General features: G+C 41.1%; 1 protein-coding gene across 1 annotated transcript in view; it reads right to left on the bottom strand.

The window, feature by feature from the left end:
- The window catches only part of fancl (FA complementation group L), a 38580-nt gene extending 16238 nt beyond the window's left edge, over nt 1–22342 (bottom strand). Inside the window, exons 1-6 of the mRNA XM_039783866.1 lie at nt 21965–22342; nt 19569–19627; nt 18705–18765; nt 18088–18144; nt 16219–16316; nt 3085–3181 (exon numbers count right to left, since the gene is read on the bottom strand). Coding sequence (XP_039639800.1) covers nt 3085–3181; nt 16219–16316; nt 18088–18144; nt 18705–18765; nt 19569–19627; nt 21965–22051 — 459 coding nt within the window. The 5' untranslated portion in view covers nt 22052–22342. The remainder of the gene's footprint in view (nt 1–3084; nt 3182–16218; nt 16317–18087; nt 18145–18704; nt 18766–19568; nt 19628–21964) is intronic.
- Between the last annotated feature and the right edge of the window lie 294 nt (nt 22343–22636).

Below are 22636 nucleotides of genomic sequence, written 5' to 3'. Positions count from 1 at the left end.
GTTATGCCTGCAATCTCTTACCACAGGTTCCAGTTAATCTTATAATGGATATGTGTGTTGAGTTATTTAAAGGGGTGATATAATGATTATATAGGGTATTTCACACTGTTCCTTAAGGTCTCCTAATGGGGTATGTAACATTGGTTGGGCTGAAAATGGCCTGGTTGATTATTTTATTGGCCCTTATGCATCCCTGTGTTTTGGCCCTATTCGTAACAAGAGCTTTTCTTCCATGAGCTGCGCACTGATTGGTTGAGCGAATCCCCATACACACACATTAGAGACGTGCGCTTATTGGTTGAGCGAATCCCCATACACACACATTAGAGAAGCGACAGAATCTCATATTCCAGACACTGCAATATTTCATTACCAAATTCACTTTTTTATGCGAGAAATCTCAAATATGGGCCGTTTTACTAAAACTGATGGCTAATTGCAAATTAGGTAAGACGGGTCGGACTTTAGGAGCTCCACACAGTCTGACGAGAAAGCGGCAGCCTGCTGGGTTCCATACCCAGGGCAAAGTCACCCTTTGTGGATTACTGCACTACCGGGGATCCGCGGCCGGCTGCCGGCATAACTATAATATATTTACAGTTTGAATTTCGTCACGGCACTTATATCACAGCTACCCCAAGGTCTTACAAAGCTAACCGTTGTGTCCAATTTCAATTTAAGACATTTTTGTGTATACTTATGCCCCCTGTATTTTAAGGAAGAACATTTATTTACATATAAGATACATTATTCATTCACAAAGAAAATTGGTGTCCTTAAAGGTTGGATTTTTCCTCATTTTTTTTAATTAAGGCATTAAGATCAATTTCCAAAAGATGTTTTTTTTTATTCCTCTTTTTAGTCTGTAAGTTAAATTAAGGAACATTTTTCAGTAATTTGTCTTCAACTGTCAGAAAATCGTATCGTGAACCTAAAATTGGGACTTGAATCGTATCGTGAGTTGAGTGTATCGTTACACACCTAGCCGTTATAATGTAAGGTAATTCTACAGCTTCTTATTATTTCATGCCTGGCCTTTATTAGCAACCTGACTATTTGTTTGTGCTTATTACTTGAATACAGTCTTTTATTTAAGAATGTACAGTTAATGTTGTTTGAAGATTCCCCTTCTGTTTTCTTTGTCAATAGTATGATTTTAGATTCTAGAATTTCAAATCTATTTTCAAGTCCTCCCCAGTCTTACCACCCTTTGATGTGAACAAGTTTCATCCCAAACTGTTAAGTTCCTGTTTTCATTATTCGAAAAAGAAAAATGGACAGCAGAGAAAATGAGACAGATGTTGCATTGATGGAAGTTTTGTAATTTACACTGCTGTGCTAAAATTTTAAAAAAGAATGTACAGTTAACCCTGGCATTAGTGCTGGTCATTTTTAATACGTTGCCAAAACATCCTTAAGCCCTTAATAAGAAGCTTTGGTTGATACATATGAGCCAGATATGCTCTCTCTCTCTCCCTGTGCTCTTCCTCTCCAACTCCCCCACCACCATCCAAGCCTCTGTGTGTCCATGCCAGTACTGGGCCTGCTGAGGCATGACCTGGCGCTGGATTTGGTTGGAAGCAGCTGGAGCGCAGGTAAGACTCCAAGCTATTTTTACCCAATGCCAGAAGGGGGTGAGGAGGGCCAGGTGGGCAGGTGGACACAGAGTGGGGTCCACCCCCGGTGGATGTCATCTGGGCTTAGGTAAGCACCAGCTCACCATGCCTAGAATACGCAGCCCCACTGTGAGATACTAACACTCCTGCCAGCTACTAGAAGCTCCGTTCTTACTGAGATTTTAGATAAGAGTACTTTTAACCCATGCAGTGGTTGCAAAGAAACTCCAAGACAAATGCTTTTTGGGTTGCAGGTGATTTTCTTGTTGAAGAACCACACTTGTCCAATGGAGCAACCACCTACAGCTCTCTTAATACATCTATACAATTTACAGACCAACTTTCCGGTACAACTTCGACCTACCATGCTTGCCGTAGGAATGAGCACAGTTTTCTTGGGCAATGAGAGACTACTGCATTTTTTATTTTTGTTTTGACTGCTGCTCCGGTTTCTCACTTTGTTGAAGCAATGTCCCTGTGTTCTCAGATCTCAGCAACAACTCTGTACAATATTGTCATAACTTATAGAACCGATGAAAATTAGAGCCAAGATGTAATGAACTGGAATCATCCTTTAGGGTTAACACGAGATAATAATCTCTGACGGTACTGACATTTGTATAAATATTCCTTTAGTAGAGTAGTGTTCTTACAATATGGCCCTTGGACTCTTGGGGATCCTTGAGCCTATTCAAGGGAGTTACTATTAGCACGAGGAGCATTGCTACGTCACAGTAATTGAATTTATACAAAAAAGTTTAGATTTTGAGAATGTAGAAAGTACACTCTGACATCCCTAGCATCCGGTCTAGATGGATCTACAATTCGATTTTCCAAAAATAAACCAAAGCCATTATGTTTTCCTGGGACAAAATGTCATTAAACACACCTCCTTGTCACCTCTTATCTGAGAATTTGGAGATCTGTGACATGGAAAAATTTCAAACGCTCCGTATTACACTGCTATTTCCCCAGCCTACATTTACTTCTACCTACAGTAGGTAAAGGGTTTGTGTACTTCTCTCAATAGCAGCGAGCAAAGACAGCAGCTATGCAGATGAGTGTGGGTGTATCGCTTTTTCTCTATGCATAGAGGAAGGTTTTCCATCATGCTGAGGTCTATGTGGAGATGTTTTATCTGTGCTACATCTCAGTCACAGCGGGTTATCATGTCTCTCCACACCCTCTCCAGTTTGACCTAGATTTAGGGGTGCAGATGTAAATCACTGATTTGCTATCAGCAAATTGAACATCCCAAATGCGTTTGGTGAAGTCGGCCTGTTTGGATTTGAATTGGCTGCAGGTCAACATCAAGCTGCAGAGTATTCCATTCGATGATGAGTAATTTTCTGTGTGGAAATTATCCAGTCCTTACAGTAAACTTTGTGTGTGTGTGTGTGTGTGTGTGTGTGTGTGTGTGTGTGTGTGTGTGTGTGTGTGTGCAGGAGTGTGTGTATGTGTGTCTTACCTTAGACTTGAGTTTAATAGTGAGAACGTGCTGCCTTCCACAGGAGTCCTCCGCCTTCAGTCTCAACGTTCGGAACTCTGTGTCTATGAAGAGCAGCCTGGAGACACATGCACAATAAATCAACATGCATTCACAGAGAAATGGGTACACAACACTGGGAACTGACAGAAGCCATCATCCATCATTAATCACAGCAGCAGAGATATTCTAGCACATTGAGACATCAACTCTGCCTTTAGATTTATCACTCTGGGTACCAAACACAGTGGCATTACAGCACATCAGGCTACAGCTCCACATGCATTCCCCCCCTACCCCCAAAACAGGTTAGACATAACTACAGGCTTTTCTTCTTGAAATTCTGATTTGCATTCTTCTCCAGCAAGTGCCTTTTTAAAAGCTCTAATGGAGGAATATAACGGTTAGGAAAATTATGCTTACTAGCAAACTGTTTTGCTTCATTTAATTATCCTAACAATAACAAAACCAATCATGCTGATGCTTGGGAGCATTATTTTCACCCGGAATTGGACTTGATGCTTTCTAATATAACCGTAAGCACACATACTGACTGGATGTACATTGTGTTAACTGTACAGTAGTCACTAATCTCAGGGCGCGTCAGCCAGCATATCTCCTGATGGATACAGGCCGGCCACGAAATTAGTAAAATGTAACAACTTAATGTTTCATTCACACACACACACACACACACACACACACACACACACACACACACACACACACACACACACACACACACACACACACACACACACACACACACACACACACACACACACACACACACACAATGTCGCATCGTAGGGAAGGACATTGCTGTCACCAGATGAGTGACAACTTCGTTCGGCTCATTTTCTGTAACCAGTGTCACATAAAAAGGTAGGTTTGGTGGAATTAGTATTTGCTAACTAGCCAGCCATCCGCAGCGGGCCGCTCAGTGCCTCTGCTCCCCCCGCCCCCCCCCGCAGGGAGACTTCTTTGCCAAGTGAATGGATGACAGCACGGGAGATGGACAGCCTGGTTAGCCATCTCCCGATGTCTGCTGTCGCCCCCGGCAGGGCGTGAAGCAGAGGGACCGTAGGCTCTGTGCTGCTGCTGACAGATTTGGGCAACACTCTGTTTTGTTGTAGGTATCATAGCAACGGTGTGTATCCGGTTTCCCCTTTTTGAATGACGAATGAGTCGCTCTGGACTCGTGACTCGACTTGGACTTGCGCACTGATGACTCGGACTCAAGGATTTATTAAAATCGTACTCGAGCATTCATGAAATACGACTCGGAAGTTGAATACTTTTATGTGTAAGGCCGGCGACAGAGTGGATGCGTGGCGTGAGCGTGTCAGCTGCGTGGCATGTCCGTTTTTATTTTGGCTCCCATGTTAACAGGTTAGAGCTTGCAAACTGCCTGCGTGACACGCACGTCTGAGGCGCGGCTCGAACCGCGCCGAAAAACGGGCGCCTCCTAGAAATAGAACCGACGCCTATTTTTTCACGCGACACGCAAGCGTGTTGGAAGCGTTTCCAGGCAAAATAGAATAGGAAAAGATGTTTATATGTCATTTTGACACAAATACATATTAATAAACGACATGTTGATGTTTGAAAGTCTCTAGGTTTTGACATTAATGCAGATATAAATGTAATAAAAAAAAAAAAAAAAAAACATTTTTCAAATATTGCACCTGTCAATACAGAACGAAATATCCTGTAGCCTATTTTGCCGTCAATACTGCGGACTTCGTCTTTGCTGTAATCAGATCAGTATATATTTATGTTAAACATGAAGTATACTACTGCTTGAGTGCAGTAAATCAATGGGAAACATACAGGTGTACAGACAAGGCCAGCAGCAGCAGCGCCGCTTCAGACACGTTTCTGAAAAATCCACGCAGCCGCCACGCAACTGACACGCAACAGAAACACCACGCTCACGCCACGCAGGCAATCTGTCGCCGGCCTAATAGGCAGCGATGGAGCACTCGAGTCCTAGTCACTATTCTCTGGACCCGTGACTCGGACTTGAACTCAGGTAATGGTGGCCGTCAGCTGTAGTCTTTGCGGTGTGTTCAAGAGCAACCTTTTGGCCAAGACGCAGGCAACACTACCATCACGGCTTTCAGCAGTTACAGGGGGCGGATTCAAGCTCTCATAAAAAGGATGTGTAGCTATGTTTCCATCGACCCATTTTTATCCGAATTAAGTGATATCGAATGAAAAATGCCTTATGGAAACTTGAATATCGACTCAAAGAAAATACGTTCGGTCTCATCGGATTCTCTCTTGATCAATATACGGCTTAGGCGATAAACGCTGATGGAAACGTTATTTGCCGAATAAATAAGGAATTGCGATTAAGTTTTAGGTCATTTTATGGTTGCAACCCGCAATAAAACGAAGAAGAAGTTTCAGCTCATTTCCGCCCAGTATTTCCGCTCTGTTTGCACACATGACAGCTGTCAACAAAAACGATGTAAGTGGACAAACGAGGAGACGAGATACTTTTTTAATTTACCAGAAAAATATAACCGCTATTTTAGATAGCAAAAAGCTCGCGAAGGAAATGACCAAAGGTTACGACAGGGACATTCTAAAACGCTTAACGTGAAAAAGCTTAACGTGGTTTAATGTATCTAAACCACGATCAATCATCACCAGATGTATCATGGTCATATCTTGTCATGAACACTTAAGCCTGTCAAAAAAACTAAATCGAAATCCAACGATTCTAGAAGTTACCTCACGTTAATATTTTCTTCATCAGTGGCCGTGTTATTAATATGGCGAGGAAAAAGCTTAACGTGGTTTAATGTACCTAAACAATGATCAATGATTACCAAATTTCTCTCTCATATTGCTCCTCATAACCACTGAAAACTGTCAAAAACTCGAACCCAAAGTCCAATTATTATGGACATTATCTGACATTAAGCGTTTATGCTTCATAGAGCCTATGGAAAAAGCTTAATGTGGTTGAATGCACCTTAATGATCAATCATCACCAAATTTCTGTCTCATATTACCCATCATAACCACGGAAAACGGTCAAATAATCTAACCCAATGTCCAATTATTATGGACGTTATCTGATATAAAGCGTTTCTGCTTCAGGGCAGCGGAGCGGCTGGGGGTTGACTCTCCACCGTTCTCATTGGCTTTATAAGTCCAAATGTGAAAAAGCTTAACATGGTTTAATGTACCTAAACAACGATCAGTCATCACCAAAAAATCCTCTTCTATATTGCTCATCATAACCACTTAAAACGGTCAAATCTAACCCAATGTCCAAATATGATGGACGTTATCTGACACATTAACGTGAGATAACTTAATCGTTGGATTTCAATTTAGTTTTTTTGACAGGCTTAAGTGTTCATGACAAGATATGACCATGATTCATCTGGTGATGATTGATCGTTGTTTAGATACATTAAACCACGTTAAGCTTTTTCACGTTAAGCGTTTTAGAATGTCCCTTACGACAAGCCGTGGGACGTCCTGCGGAGTAAATGGAAGGCGCTCAAACAGCGATACACGGCTCAAAAAAAGAGAGTTGTCTCGCAGCGGTGCCGGAGGGAAAATATAAGGCAAGTTCCACCTTTTAGATGAGCTGGATCAGATCCTCGGCCAAGCCCATCGGAGCTTAGCTTGGCTTCTAATATTAACAACTCCTACTTCTGTCTAGCAAAACTTTGTTCGCAAACGTTTGCTTGAATCTTGTGCGATTCAGTGCAAAAATGAATGGAAACACCTTAAAATGTCTCAAATCAATTCGATATACCAATTTAATCGCAAAACAGCATGCGACGTCATTACGCACAGGTTTTTATTCGCTTTAAAGCCGTTGGATGGAAACACACTTTCACCAGCTTTATTCGCATCAGTTTTTTTTACCGAACTTCAGATAATTCGATTGACAAGTGGATGGAAACTTAGCTTGTGTCTCTGTGACCTTAAGGTGGGTTCACATTTTCAAGCTTGAGTCAACCAGTAAATCAGACCCTTTCCTTCCTGAGCTAATTACAACCTATTGAGGCTGAGGACAAAACACTGATGTGGCCAGAGCGTGCACCAACACCGCTGTCAGATTTACTGCTGCTCCAGCACGCTACGAAGGAGTCACTTCCTCCCCCTCTCAAGACCTTCTCTAGTCCACTGAGACCGGAGGACAAAAGACTGATCAGAGACAAAAGGATTTGGACGGTCCTTTCTCCAGATTTACAGTACATTACGATGGTCGCTCTGCGCCGAGGCGGACGTGGCTGTAAATCTGCTGAGGATTTATGGAGTGTGTTAGAGAGGAGTGATGTGAGCAGTGTGCTCAGAAATGACACACACACTTAGGGAAGTGATGGAATGATGAGAGTCTGTTTCCAATGTGCCCGAATTCATTAAAGTGTCTGCTCGCTTACACACACTTGCAATCAAATGCCAGCGAAGGGCAACAGTGCCAAAGTGTCACATGGGCACTACCCCACCCCCACACACACACACCAATTCGACCCTGTTCCTCTTGTTCTTGCATGCTAACCTGATACATCTCTGCTCCCACTCAATTTCACCAACCACCCCATCTCTCTCTCTAAAATCATCTGCATATTAAGATCTTGCAAACACATTGTCCTATTTGCTCGTTGTAACACACACACACACACACACACACACACACACACACACACAATATATCGTTTTTATATTGTCATCCCGATATCAACTGGCACAATAAACACATCGCGTTAAAGACGCAGATTTTTTTGTGTTACTTGAAGGAAAATATCAGTAGAAAACTGCACTTTAAAATGTAACTGTCATTCTCTTAGTGGTGCCTTTTATATTCAATTTAGTGTTCAATAATAAATAAATAAATAATAAATAGTGTTTATTTCCCTTCATTTGTTTTAAATTCAACAAGCAATGTGTTGTCTTTTAGCAGAATATGGAAAGCAGCAGAAATGCAGAACTAAGTACACTTTAATATCTGTTTAAATGCAAGTTTCAACAACATTATCGTATAGCGCTTATTTTCCTCCTATCGTGCAGCCCTAGTGCCGATATTAACGTCACCTATCAGGCCAAAATAATCTAGCTGCCGCACAGAACTTCTTGAACAGACAAGACCCAGGTTGCTTTATATCCTCAGGTACACATTTACAAAGAGTGCAGGCCAATAAAATACCCATTACTGCTAAACAGCAATAAATGCACAAATCTGTCAAGCATGACCGGTTAATAGAACTATGCAAGTGAAGGAAGTGACACGCATCCAAATGAACGACTCAATAAATAAGAATAAGAAGTTGGATCTGTGAAATAAAGTGCTGGTGATTTGCAGAACACATGAATAAAAGAATGGCGGTTCGCTCAATTAGAAAATCTGTTTCTCTTTAACCCCATTTCAGTCATGACAGCTTAGTGAATCACTGCATGTTCCCATGTATTTTTGCAGTTCCCAGTCTGTAAGGTCTAATGAGCAAACACAGTTGTAGGTTTTTTACAGGTTTTAAAAAGCCAGCTATTAGACATTATACTGTACCAGCTTTTTAAAGCCACCTGGAATGAAATAAATGTTTTACCACTAGGGTTGGGTATCGTTTGGGTTTTTTCTGATACCGGTGCTAAAACGATACTTTTAAAAACGGTGATGGTGCCTAAACGGTGCCTGAACCAAAATATATATATTTATAATGTATATAATATAAAATATAAAAAAGGAGCACAAAACGACCGTTGCCGACATTTAAGAACGGCCTGTTTATTTCTAAGGCCATATGGTCAAAATTAAATGATTGATTAATAATGTAATAACAATAACTTATAAGAATGACTTATTATTTCACCAGTAAATTGCAGGTAAACGACAAAAACAAGCACCAGATTGGAAAAGGGTAATTTCCAATGACTTTGAACGCGCCACAAGGCTGGTGGGTTTCAAGTAAACGCACCATCTGTGTTGTTTTTCCGACAACGGCAGTTGCAGTCAGACTGTTACGTCCCGGTGTTTGAATCCTCTACAGGGAAATACAGTCACACTTTACACCGCTTAACGTTAGCTGTCAGCATTTTAACCATTGTGTTTAATCCAGCTACTAGCTAACGGTAACATAGCATCCTGTGCAGCGATGCTTCTGAAAAAAATGTTGTTCTTATTTCTCATTACTACCGTTTACTTCGGAACCGGTGCCCTATTGGCACCGCGTTTCGGTATCCAAACCTATTTACCACCCGCTGCTCTACCGGTCGAATGGTATCAAATGTGCACACTGCTGTTGCTATGAAAGGTTCCATGAATATGACCATGTATAAACTGTATGTTTTGAGTAGGGCTGCATGATATGAGGAAAATATCTATTTGCGATCATTTTGACCGCGATTGCGATACGATTCACAATATTGGAGGGAATGATCATTCGCTGTATGTATTATTAATAGCTTAATCATTTTATCTCCTTTTAGGGTGACCCATTACCACTAGTCCAGGGACAGCGGAGGTAAAATAGCCTCCATGCTAATTCTAGCACATTTGACTTTTATGTATTATTAGTGTGCATTGTCCCTGATAAATAAACCTGAAATAAATAAATAAAATAAAATCTTTGTATAAAATAGCGTGACTTATGCGAGGATCTGTACCAAACAAAGATGTTGTCCTTTAGTCTGTAGGATACAATTTGTAGGCCCGGGACGTCTCTGCAGCATTTTTTTTTTTTTTTTATTGCGCCCCGCCCTGTGATTTGGATATTGCACTCGTCCATTTTATTTCAATAAAATTGTGATTAATTGGGCAGCCCTAGTTTTGAGTTGGGTTAGATAGCACTTTATCCAATCCAAATCAAATATGAATCTTGTTGGATCCAAATCATGCTGTACACACACAATCTGATAAATCAATTCTCTAGAGAAGAGTTGCAACATTGTTGGGTCTTGTTGAACTACAAAAAGACACCAAACAATCTTTGGCTGCGTACAGACACCCAAAAATAGACAGCACATTAACCAGTAAACAGTCACGTTTCCTTGTATCTGTTACGGAACTCATTTAAATGAACTACAGCTGATATAATCTGCTGCCGGCCGGTGATGTTCAGTATCCGTAGCCGTGGCTAAAAATGAGAAGCCCCCTAAATGTATTCCACGTTGCTCTTACGGTAAGTAACAAAAACAAATTTTAAAGATATGAAACTTAGTGAAATCAAATATTTTATCAAATGGAAACTAAACCTTAAATGGAACCTATTGGAGCCCAACCCAATGTTACTGTGGATTAGACTTTGACCTTCTCAGTCATTTTGGTCATTTTCAAAAACAAAGTGTGTTGTAAAAATCATGTACAGTACAATGAATGACAGAGTATACAAGTATAACCTTAGTATGGTATCTACAGTGGATGTGAAAGAGTTAAGGAAAAATAAGACTGACATTTAAATAAAACCTGGGCAGAATAAAAAAAAAGCAGATATAATGTAACTTATACCACTTTTTTCACTCTGTATTAAGAGAAGAAGTACTCGGTATGGACCAACTTTAACAAACCGTATCGGCAGTGAAAAAGTCTCATCGGTGGATCACTGACACACACATTTCCATCTCCTCTGCTCTGAGGTCTCACACTCAGGATAACAGGGACGGGCTGCCGCCCCTACTTGGCCATGATGGAAACAGCGTGACCGTCAGACGTCCTGCTGGGAAGACTGATGAGAGCATCCCATTTGCAACTCCACAGCCAAGTGAGCTGCTTCCAGACAGTGCACACCACGCACATTTGTGCTTGTGTGTGTGCGCATGGGTCGGATTTCTTTTTTTTTTTTGGGTGTGTCGACAAAGTGATTAATGAAGGGTGAGATCAACACATGTGTACTGTAGTGTTTGTGTTGCATGAGAAATTCACAGGCGAAATGATGGCACGCACGAGGTACGATAGAGGAAAGTGGAGGATGACATAAGTCGCATGCACACAATGTATGTGCAAATCAAGTGAACAAACAACCCTCCACACCCACACACCTACACACCCACACAGCTCAGAGACCCCTATATTTATTAATCAGCCTGGTTTGTCTGTGCTAACCAGGACATTCTCATTACTTACTGGACGTAACTGCTTAAATCCCAATACTATTTCTGTTTGCACTTACATCCTATGATTATAGAAGTCATTTACTAGCTGGCCTAATAATATATTTAAAAAAGAAAAAGAAAAAAATCCATGTTAGCGTCTAATCCCTCGGCCCTGGGACTGGTTGGCCCAACGGAGTCCTGCTGTCAGAGAGCTGCTATAACTGGCCTCACAAGAGTAGCAACACAATGTGACAGAGTGATAACACTGTGATAAGAGGAGACTTGGTACGTACACCAAGAGGCTGTGAACACGCAGCTGTGCCCGTAATGAGCCCCGGAGCTTCCAGGGCCACGTTCGGTGGGCCACCGAGTGATGGCGGCTGACCTACTTGACCTCATTTTCCATTAATTAACACATGGTATGCCATCTCCCGCCAATTAAGATGACCACACACTCACATGCAGGAATGGAAACACACACACACACACTCACTTACGAAAGACTCACTTACCTGGCCCAATCAGCAGACAGAATTACAGCTGAAAACCCCTGGTGGCTATTAGCACGGCCCATACCAATTAAGACGCTAAGCGAATCTCGAGTGCTTTGGAGATTGAGGCCCACTGTGTATAATGCCTCCTAACCATAACACGACACTGAAAATGATGTTGGTCCCATTTTCAGCATAAAGCATACCTCCCCCCTTCTCCTATTAAAACCTGAGAGTCTTCAATTAGGGCCATTTGCATTTTGCTAATATCATAATTGTAGCCGTGGTCATTAATAGGAAAGTGGAAAATGAGTGTAGTAGTCAAGGCTTAATCCGAGCTGAGGGAGAATAGATATCTTCCCACTAACCACCACCTTCACCCCCCCTCCCCCTTCTCTCCTTGATGAGTGGAGACAACAGTATTAGCTGGGCCTGTCAGCGCGCGTGGGCTGAGAGTTATTAAATGTGACCTGGATTTAACCATAACTCAATAACTAAAAATAAGGAAGTCATTAGGAGCCATTTGTTAATGTGGAGCTGTGTTGTTGCAGGCTCTCCAATCAGTTTACACTGCTAGGGGAGGAAAAAAAACAACAAGGACTGGTGCATAAAGCTGTTTAAAGCACCAGAGGTTCCTAGCCATATATACACCTCGGTATGTTAATCTCACCTCTGGGGAAAATACATGAAAAGCCAAAAAACATCTATATTAATAACCTTGCAGTTGCCTTGGCTAGTGAGTTGCCTATTGCCTAATTCTGGCCCACAAACTCTGAGGTGTACAGCAGTGGGGGAAGAAGAAGTATTCAGTCAGTATTCAAGTACTAATACCACACTGTAAAAATACACTGTTACAAGTTCTGCATTGAACATGTTGCTTAAGTAAAAGTATGTTAGTATCATCAGGAAAATGTACTTAAAGTATTAATATTAAAAGTATACCTAATGCAGAAAAATGCTCACATTTTAGAATCCGGAAACAATCAAAACAGTTCGGTGCTTAATGGTTCATCATTTCATCTGGACTTGTAGGCCGATATAATGTTGGGTAGTTTAATTTATAATAAAACATAGTATTAAACTCTATGTGTTTTGTGTGCAAAAATCTTTAAGGTAGCCTGGCTCCGCCCTCCTACGTACTTCCGCTCAATTTTCATTTCCCTTCAGCACTACGTCTGGGTTTGCGGTACATTCTTGGGTTTTCTCCGGCCAAATCTTTACCGGTCCAATGCACAATGCAGGTCGTGCACTAGTTTGAGTTGTAGTTCCGTAATGGCGGCGGAGAAAGATGCGAGCGAAGCCTTTCGGTCCGTTGTGGCAGCGCTGCCGAATATCCAGAAGTAAAAACCCGAGCAAGAACAATCTCTGCTGAGTTTTGTTGGTGGCCAGTTTTAAACTTCTAACAGAGTACCCGCCTTCAAGCAGTCCCTCTAGGATTTCGCGATGTCGCGGTTGCGCATATTCATGCAAATTCAACCAATCACAGCGAATTTGGTGCGACTCGCAATTTTAACCAATCACCGCAACTTTTACGCAAATTTGACCAATAACCTAAAGTCAGCACTTTATCAAACTGTATGAATGTGTGTCCCAGGCCAGGTTAGGAAATTAACTAACAATGTAAAGATCTACAAGCCACTGACACATATGTTCAAATTTGATTCATTCAATAAATTATAATTTTTTGTCTTAAATCCACCAGCCATTTTCATATTATACCAACATTTGCAGCATTATGAGCCTTTTTGGTAAGGTCCCTAGGAAATCACAGCCTAGATAATTTTATTCTCCCCCCTCCTTTTTATTTTTAAAGAACTATAAAAAAACTTTGCAACTTTGCAACTTTCACTGTCTCCCGCAACTTCATTGCAACAAACATACAAAAGACATCGCAACTTTTATCGCAATTTTTTACAAAAGCTCCCGCGAAATCAGGCATTTTGGACCGTGAAATCCTTGAGGGACTGTTCAAGGAAGTTAACACTTGTCAATGGAGAGTGGCCAGACTCTCTGTACAAATGAAATGTATGAGAGTCTGGTAGGACCAGGCTACCTTTAAGGACCCCCTCAAAAAATCTGATGATGCCCTTTGTGAAATGAATGCATTGAGAAAAAAAAAAGAACTTTGTTTCTTGCTTGAAATCTTGCACTGAGGCAGTGTATAGAATGTGAAATGTGAGAGTTTTAGCATCCACGCTGGAATAAGGAACCAAATAACCCTAAGATTCAGGTTCACTTCAATCCCTTTCTCATGTGCTCGCTCACTTGTTTACCTCGCTTCCCCATCCCTTGTTTCAGCCGAGGGAGAAAAAGAGAGAGATCATGTCTGAACCAGACTCCACATTGTTATGTGGACCATTTACGTTTAGACTACTACTACTACTACTACTACTACTACTACTACTTCTTCTACTACGGACCGAAACAACTGCAGATTTGCAGTAGTTATCCCTAGATTCCACCAGGCGTGTTTTTACTTAAATGAACATTAAAATCGACAAAAGCATCAACAGTCACACCCCTTAGGACCTTAACTGATGTTAGCAATTAATTGTGGTTACACAAAGAAACGGCGATTACTTAAAAAATATTGCAATTAGACAATGATGTAATAATTGCTACAGGCCTAATGAAGACTGACAACAATGCGGCATGCAGGGGACAGCACAGTCTCAGCTGGATTAAACATGATGCAGACTCTAATCAAACACTCAAATAGTAAGAAACGGGAGGCTTAACTAGTTGCAGTGTTACGCTCTGCTTCGCAACAACAAAGTATCTACAAGCAGAATTCCACTCACCAGTTCACAGTAGGGGTGGGAATCCCCAGAGGCCTCACGATACGATATCATCACGATACTTGTGTCACGATACAATATTATTGCGATTTTAAAGATATTGCAATATTCTGCGATATATTGCAATTTATTACCTTTTTTCCAACTTCAAATTTTTCCCAATTTCAAATTATGTCCCCAAAAGAAAACTTTGTCAACATCTGTTTTATCTAAAAAGATACATTTCTCAGTTTGTTCATCTCACTTCAATTTTATTGCTGCAAAATAAGATTGTCAAGCAGACAAACTGACCAACACATATATCATAAAAGATCGATACTTGGCGTCTGTGTATCGATACTGTATTGCCACGCAAAGTATTGCGATACTATGCTGTATCGATTTTTTCCCCCACCCCTAGTTCACAGCACGATGCTTTAGTTGGGAGGAAGAATTGAGTGTTTGTATTGGATTACATGTGACATACGGGTATCCACTGATAAAATAAACTAAACTTAATCAAGAAGCAGAGCGCAAGATCCTTTTAAGGGGATAGAGGAATGAAGGGGTGCCGTCAATCCAGGAGTGGGCTTGAGATGGCTAAGCTAGGGTGGCGGCGTTTGAAAAGAGGTCATATAAACGGTTTGGGGGGCAAAGGCAAAGACAGAAGGACCACAGGGTTAGCTAACGCTGTTCCCAGACAACTGAGTTGGTTTTGCCTTTTTTTGCTCACCAAACGCTGCTGCCATCTTTACTCGTGCTGAGTTTTAAAATTCCAGCAGATGATATATGCACACGACTGGCCTCCCTGACTGGCTTCGGGAGGGGCGGATGTGCGCGTGCCCGTGTCATTCAGAACACAAGACAAAATAAGAGTGTTCTTGCAAAACAGAACATGGCAAAATAATCGTTTTTTTCTCGATTATACTATTTTGGTGATCGTTGGGAGCCGAAATTGAAATCGAAATTCAATTAATTGCACAGCCCTAGCTCCTAGGAAGCTTTGTGCAGGGGAGAGAACGGCATGATGGGCTTATGGTGCTGTCATTTATGCTCATTATCTCACCATCTATTTGGTTATTATTTTGTTGTATGGTTTTGAATATTGTGGTCACTGTGTCATCTTTTCTTTTCATTCTATCCCCCTGAGCTAAAACGATCAGGTTTCCAGTTTTAAGCAACACTTCATCTGCTCCAGGTCGGCAAGACTGTAGTGTTTTTTTTTTAGCCACTGCAAAAAACGGATGCGCTAGATAAAGCCGTTTTCACACATACAGGCAATTCACTTCTCGTTCCTCGCCTTAAAGGTTCATATTATTTTAACTTCGGGCTGGTATGCGGAGCGGACGTGCCAACACTACGCTCCCACTACGATCAAAGAAACTGGCTACACCGGGCACGAGAGCAGCGCGTAGTGGTGCCTATGCTCCGCGGAGATCTGCTCTAAAAGCGTAAAAATAGGACAGTCTTCTTTTTATATTTTTTACGCGGAGGTGTTACACAATATTGGATCATAAAGTACCGATATACAGGAAACCACTTAAATGACTGAATGAGCATACTGGCAGTTTCATTTTGAGATAACTAAATTGATGTTTTCCCAGCGCTGTGCCGGCTCCAAAAAAACTGAAGAAACAACTCCTTTGATCTTCTATGCTTATTTCGAGGTCAAAGTCAGACTCCTCCGCCATGCTGGCTGCTGCTCTGCACTAATATATCTGCCTCTTTTAAACTCTTTGACTAAACATCTGGTTTCAGATACAGTGTAAGTGCTCCTAAATGTCACTTACTTGCCCCACCCAAGGGTCTCCATCTCAGAGATGAGCTGAGAGTAATACTGTGGAGGAGGGATGGAGCGGCACTCCCGATGGCTCTTCAGACCCACTTCCTGCAACGACAGAGAGGAGGATTCTTATTTTCTTGCACATCAAATCACAACTTCACCGCTCTGCATCTTTGGCTTTCTTCTAAAAGCAAATATGAATACCAGGGCGGGGACGATATGCTTTTGTCCCGACTGGATTCTTTCCGATACACGGGATTCGATTTGTATTGCGATTTTCATTTATTGGCGATTCTAGAAGTATCGCGATTCAACAGTATTGTGATTTTCTTTTCCTTCTTTTACAAAAACAAAAGTTGAACAGCACACTTTTGGCGACAATAGAACATGAGACATTTCTAAAAAATAATTGTTTTCTAAAAAGAATGTCCATCACATCAGTCAGTCTGACATGTATTTCATTGGTAAAGAAGCACATGACATGGATTTCCTGCATTTTCTGCTTTCCCTCCGTTTTGCTGGAAACGGATATGATGCAGTCGCTGTCGGCGATACCGAATAAAACAGAAAAATAAATAAATCATGATTTTAGGGAAAATAATTGATTTTACAAATTATTGCAAAAAAAAAACACGATACGTACGATTTCCGATTTCCCCCTCCCCCACCAGGGCTGCACGATATGAGGAAAATGTCTAATTGCGATTATTTTGACTGATATTGCGATTGCGATATGATTCATGATATTGAAGGGAATGATCATGTTTGTATCATTATTCTCATTTTCACTGACTAATATTACATCTTAAAAAATTAAAATGATTATAGTGTGATTTTTGCAAGGATCTGTAACAAACTTTATTTAGTCTGTGGGATAGGATTTGTAGGCCAGGACGTCTCTGCAGCACCACGATACTTCATTCAGAATGGTTTGACACATATTTTGCCTGTAACATATATTGCACCCCTCTGCGATTTGGATATTGCACTAGTCCATTTTTAGCCTGGCTCCGCCCTCCTACGTACTTCCACTAAATTTTCATTTCCCTTCAGTACTCTGTCTGGGTTTGCGGTATATTCTTGGGTTTTCTCCGACCAAATATTTGGCGGTCCAATCAGCGAACAGAGGGAGTGGCTAACTATGACGTTGAGGTCGTGATGTGCGCTAGTTTGAGTTGTAGTTCCGTAATGGAGTCGGAGAAAGATGCGGTCCGTTGTGGCAACGCTGCCGAATATCCAGAAGTTAAAGCCCGAGCAAGAACAATCTTTGCTGAGTTGTGTTGGTGGCCATGATGTTGTGGCCCTCCTCCGCACGGGGTTCGGGAACAGTTTGATTTTCCAGCTCGCTCGGTGGTGAAGGATTTGGCTAAGGCTAACGCTAGCGATGCTAAGCCGATAGTTGTTGTCGTCTCCCTCTTGTTAGCCTGGTCCTACCAGAGAGTACGTAGGAGGGCGGAGCCAGGCTACCAGAGTGGCTCTGGGCAGATCCAATAGTTTTAAACTTCAACAGAGTACCCGCCTTAAAGGAAGTTAACACTTGTCAATGGAGAGTGGCCAGACTCTCTGTACAAATGAAACGTACGAGAGTCTGGTAGGATCAAGTTAGTCCATATTGCAATTTCGATAAAATTGCGATTAATTGTGCAGCCCTAACCCCCACCCCTAATAAATACAGAAAAACTGAATCAGGGCCAACAAATCATATGCCTTGGTTTGTTTGTTAGGTTGTTACACTTTTCATTCATCTAACAAAATATACATGTATGCCTCACAATCAAGGCTACTGATAGTGCCTGAAGGTTCCCATTTACTTTCTGTTCATAAAGCAACAATGTCAAAGTGACTGTGCCAGCCACTGTGTCTTTCTCCTCCTTACCAAGATGGTCTTCAGCTCCAGAATGAAACTGACAAGATCAGCCGACTGCTGCAGCCTCTGTGAGAAGTCAAACAAGAGAGAAGAGACACCCTTGAATGGGAGGATAATGAAGTGACAGTGTCTGTGTTTTTTTTTTTTTGTTCCTTCTTCTTTTCTTCCTCTAGCCAGCCATTCAAATCAAACACAGTGTTTGTGATTAATGGGGGCTGCCACCGGCTTTAATAATTAATGATAGCTTAAAGGCTGTGAAAATAATGAACTTTGCAGCCCGGGGTGAAATATCAATCTCATCCAAATAACCCTGAGGGGCAGCATAACAAATAGGGACATTTTCCAGGCGATGTTAATTAAACAGTGGAAAATATTTTTTCTCTGCCTTCTGAGTGAGGCGAGCCTGACACCGAGTGCAAGAAGGATGCCAGGCGGCGCGATGCAGAGAACACAAAAAGAGCTAAAATGACTTATGACAAAAAAATATATAAAACGCAGAACAATCATCAACCTGATCTCAATTAAGAGCTGGCAGACACAACACGATAAAAATAAATAGTACGATACCATTTTTCCCGCAAAATACAATTGTGTTATATTTCTTTGGGGATCCATGTGGAGCTTACCTGCTTCACTATGTGCTCATAGCCATGCAACAGGTGTTTTAACTGCCAACAGCAGTGCAGCCTACAAGAAACAAATTAATAGTTACACAAACAACCAAAATAGGAAACAAAACACATTTTCTGTTCATGCAGTCAGTGGCATACTTGCTTGGGATTTGGAATGTCAATTTGTAGAGCTGCAAAGATTAGTCAACTAATCGACTGTGACAGTAAACTGAATATCATTGAGTTGTGGACAAAACAAGACGTCATCTTGGGCTTCGGACAAACGCTGATCGACATTTTACAGGCCAGACACCTTGACAGATTAATCAACCATGAAAGGGTCTTTAGTTGCAGGCCTATACATTTGTAAAATCAGCTGATTTCTGACAGCATCAATATTAGGGTTGGGCATCAAGAACAGATTCCTACATGGAATCGGTTCAATAATTACGATTCCATCGGAATCTTTTCTTTATTGGAATCGTTTGGAGGATTTGGTTTCAAATCTGATCATGGGTTCCAAATTTAACATGCGCAAGTTTTGGTTTCTGTAGCGGCCAGGCGCTTGTTGTGTTGCAGCCATGGAGCACAGTAAGCGGTGCTCTAATGTGGCTTTATTTTACATTGAAAAAGCCCTGGAAAACTGCAAACCACCATTGAATCAAAATAAAACTTTCCTCTTATTTGTGAAATAAGCATGTGACCCGTTTCAACTCCACCCCTCAAAGAATTGGAATCGAGAATCGATAAGAATCGGAATCGAAAGGAAGAATCGGAATTGGAATCAGAATCGTTAAAATCCAAACGATGCCCAAACCTACTCAATATGCTCGGGATAGGTGGTAACCTGTAACGAGAAGGTGAGATGATAGTTTATACCTGGCCCGTTTAAATTGGCGATCTGGTGGGAGAAGTATTCTCAATCTGAAGTCCCGTTCCTGTAAGAATCATAGCATGGCTGTAAATAACATGACAGGCATAAAAGATTTTTAAAAGGGTGCTATGCAGTTTTGGCAATTTCTTCTCGCTTTTTGCTGGTAGGTTTCTCTATAGTGCTCCCCCTACAGCTTCGGAATAGATATAACTGCTGACTCCTCGCTCGGTCAGTCTGCCGTTTCCTCTTTCTCTGTTCCTCTGACAATGCTTTCCTAGCTTTCTGCCTTTTTTTTGCTGTCTAAGCCATGACGATAGTGTGAAAAACTCCATCGCTACCTTGTTCTTATAGCTAGCCGGTCCCTGTACATGTGCAGTGCCGTGAAGCAATTTGTTACATTGCGAGACCTGATATCACGCGATTCTTCCTGGCGCTGAGGCCGGTGGCTCGCCAGCCCAACGTTGCAAGGGTGGTTTTTCTGCTCACAGGCGCTAGGAGGAAGCAAGACGACCACCATTCAACCCAAAAAAAATAACTCTGAAGCTGTTCAGTCAAGGTAAATTAAGCTAAAAATAAAAAACAAGAAAAAAACTGCATAGTTCCCTTTAAAAGTGGCCTAACTTGACCAACGCAGTCACAAGTGCAAAGGTCAGCCAGCTGCATTATGTAGCTAATTAATTGTTAATGAAATTTTTTAAAAGTTGGTATATGAACTATAATAAAAAGAATACAATGGAAAATGTAACCTACCCTAAATGGGCAATGTATCTTGGGAGATACTGAGTGTAACTTAGAAACTAAAGATCATATTATTTTTTTTTTTAAAACAAACATGAACGGGTCATTTTAGTCTAGATACATTACAGTTTTTTTCGATGGCTAAACGACAGCGGGCACGACTGGAGTCACATGTGCAAAACTCTAACTCCAGTCTGCACAGCAGCAGTTCATGTGGACCAAACTCTAGTTCGTTTTTCATTGCTTAAACACAGTTTTCAAAACTCTACACACTTATCCCAGGACTTTAACCACAACGTGCACAACACTGTAGATTTTTTCTGTAGACTTTGTTCAAATGCTAACACACTGCTGTCAAAACTGTTAACCACACATTCAAAACAGAATAGATTTCAGTCCGGTGCCATCAAACACTGCTGATTGCAATTTTAGCTGAAACCCTAAGCAGGTGACAGGTGTCTTGATTTAGACTAGTTAGTGAACATATATACGGTATTTATATAGAGAAAGCTCAGAAAGCCTTTTTTTGTATACAAAAACCAAATAAGAATGAAACAATTCTACACTGTACTGTTTGAGAGAAACAGGTAAAAGAGCAAAGATACCAATATGTCCAGGTAAAATGTCTGAGGTTATATACACAGCTATAAAAAAATAGTGAAAAATACTAAATCTTTACAATAGTAAAACTGCGTTCTTACTGTTTTTCAGAAAGTAATGGAGGTGAAAGCAATAGAAACACCACATTCATTAGTATTTAGAGATGATGCAGACATCCAATGTGATGAAGAAAACTTGCCACATGATGCTGGAGAGAGGCAGGATTAGTCACACTATTCTTTGGTACTGTTACGTACCTTTAGTTTTTTTCCCCCAGTAATTCCATAAATTACTAGAGACAAAATACTTTATTGAAGAAAACTGCTGATTTTCATTCCTTCTTGTTTACCATATGTAAAAACTGGTATGCTATTCACTCTATATTTTTTCCTTAAATAAACTGTTGAGTAGTGTCAAGTCACTCAAATTGTTCAAACTGTAAAGATGAGAAAGTTTGTAATTTCTGTATTGGTGTTTGATGCTAGTGTTTTTACCCTCAGTGTGTTCTGAGTGACAGTGTGTGTTATCTCAGTGAGGATTGTTCATAGTGTTTGGCTGCACTGAGCCTGTTTTGAGACGTGTGTTAAGAGTTGTGTTGCTTTGAATGAGTTTTGCAGGTGATGTGAACTGTTTCGCTCAGGTGACTGTTGGTAATGCAGACTGTAGTTTGAGTTTTACACACGTGACTCCAGTTGTGTCCACTGTTGTTTAGCAATCGGAAAAAAATGTAAAAAATAGCAATGAATAATTTAACCTCTAAAAGTGACTCAGAAGTGGCCTGCCGAACTCCACTGAGAAATGTAACAATATAAAGGAGGTTGTGTTACGTAGCGGTGCGTTGTAACGTCAACGTCAATGTTTGACAAAGTTGACAAAAACATTAGTTCCTTAAGTACCCGAGAATTACAAGTATGCCGAATTTACCAGCGGTTCATAGACAATCGTGACATGTCTGCAGTTATATTCTACCAATCATGTAAATGTGTCGATATGGCGAGGGATTATTAAATCGACTTCTTTTTTTAATGTAGTTTGGTGAATCGTGGAAAAACACCCCACTCACCTGGACTGTGATGAAGCCGTCGTAGATAGTTTTCTCCTTGTTGAAAGGTAAAAGCAGTGGGTTGTCTCTTACCAATGGACTCTCCATCGCACTAATCTTAACGTCAATAGTCAAACTTTAAGCCAGCTGTCAAACCAGGAGGACTGCTTCCTTAGCTAACTTTAGCAAGCCTGACAGGATAGACTAGCAGCGCTTTTAATTATTATTATTGTTTTAATAACTCGGCAGCCTGAACCAAACATTTGAACTTAGATACGTCAATTAAAGCTGTTAAATCACGAGAAGTCACTCGGTTTTAGCCACGACGCAGTCAGGACAAAGTCGACGTTGAAACCACCCCGCATCCCGCCATGAAAAAACAAAACCGCTGACGTCACGCGGCTGCCTTCAGTGACTTATAAAAATATCGGAAATCTGACAAGGCACTTGTTGGTGTGACGGATTAATGATTTTACTGTCGCGTCATTCGGTTGTATATTCCTTGTTTACCGTCGACCGTTGCAGTGGACAAGTGCACAATGCCCATCCAGTCGTTATTTGTAATAACCATAATCACTTCAATTCAGTCTCTGATTTATAGTTTCCAAAGAATACTGTGTTACTAACATAGGCATTTAAACGTTGCATTATCTGTAACAGACATAGCTGAAAAAATAACTTTTAGAGAGCAGT

Source organism: Perca fluviatilis, chromosome 19 (assembly GCF_010015445.1).
Source record: "Perca fluviatilis chromosome 19, GENO_Pfluv_1.0, whole genome shotgun sequence".
Taxonomy (NCBI): domain Eukaryota; kingdom Metazoa; phylum Chordata; class Actinopteri; order Perciformes; family Percidae; genus Perca; species Perca fluviatilis.
This window is presented reverse-complemented; position numbering and strand designations above follow the sequence as displayed.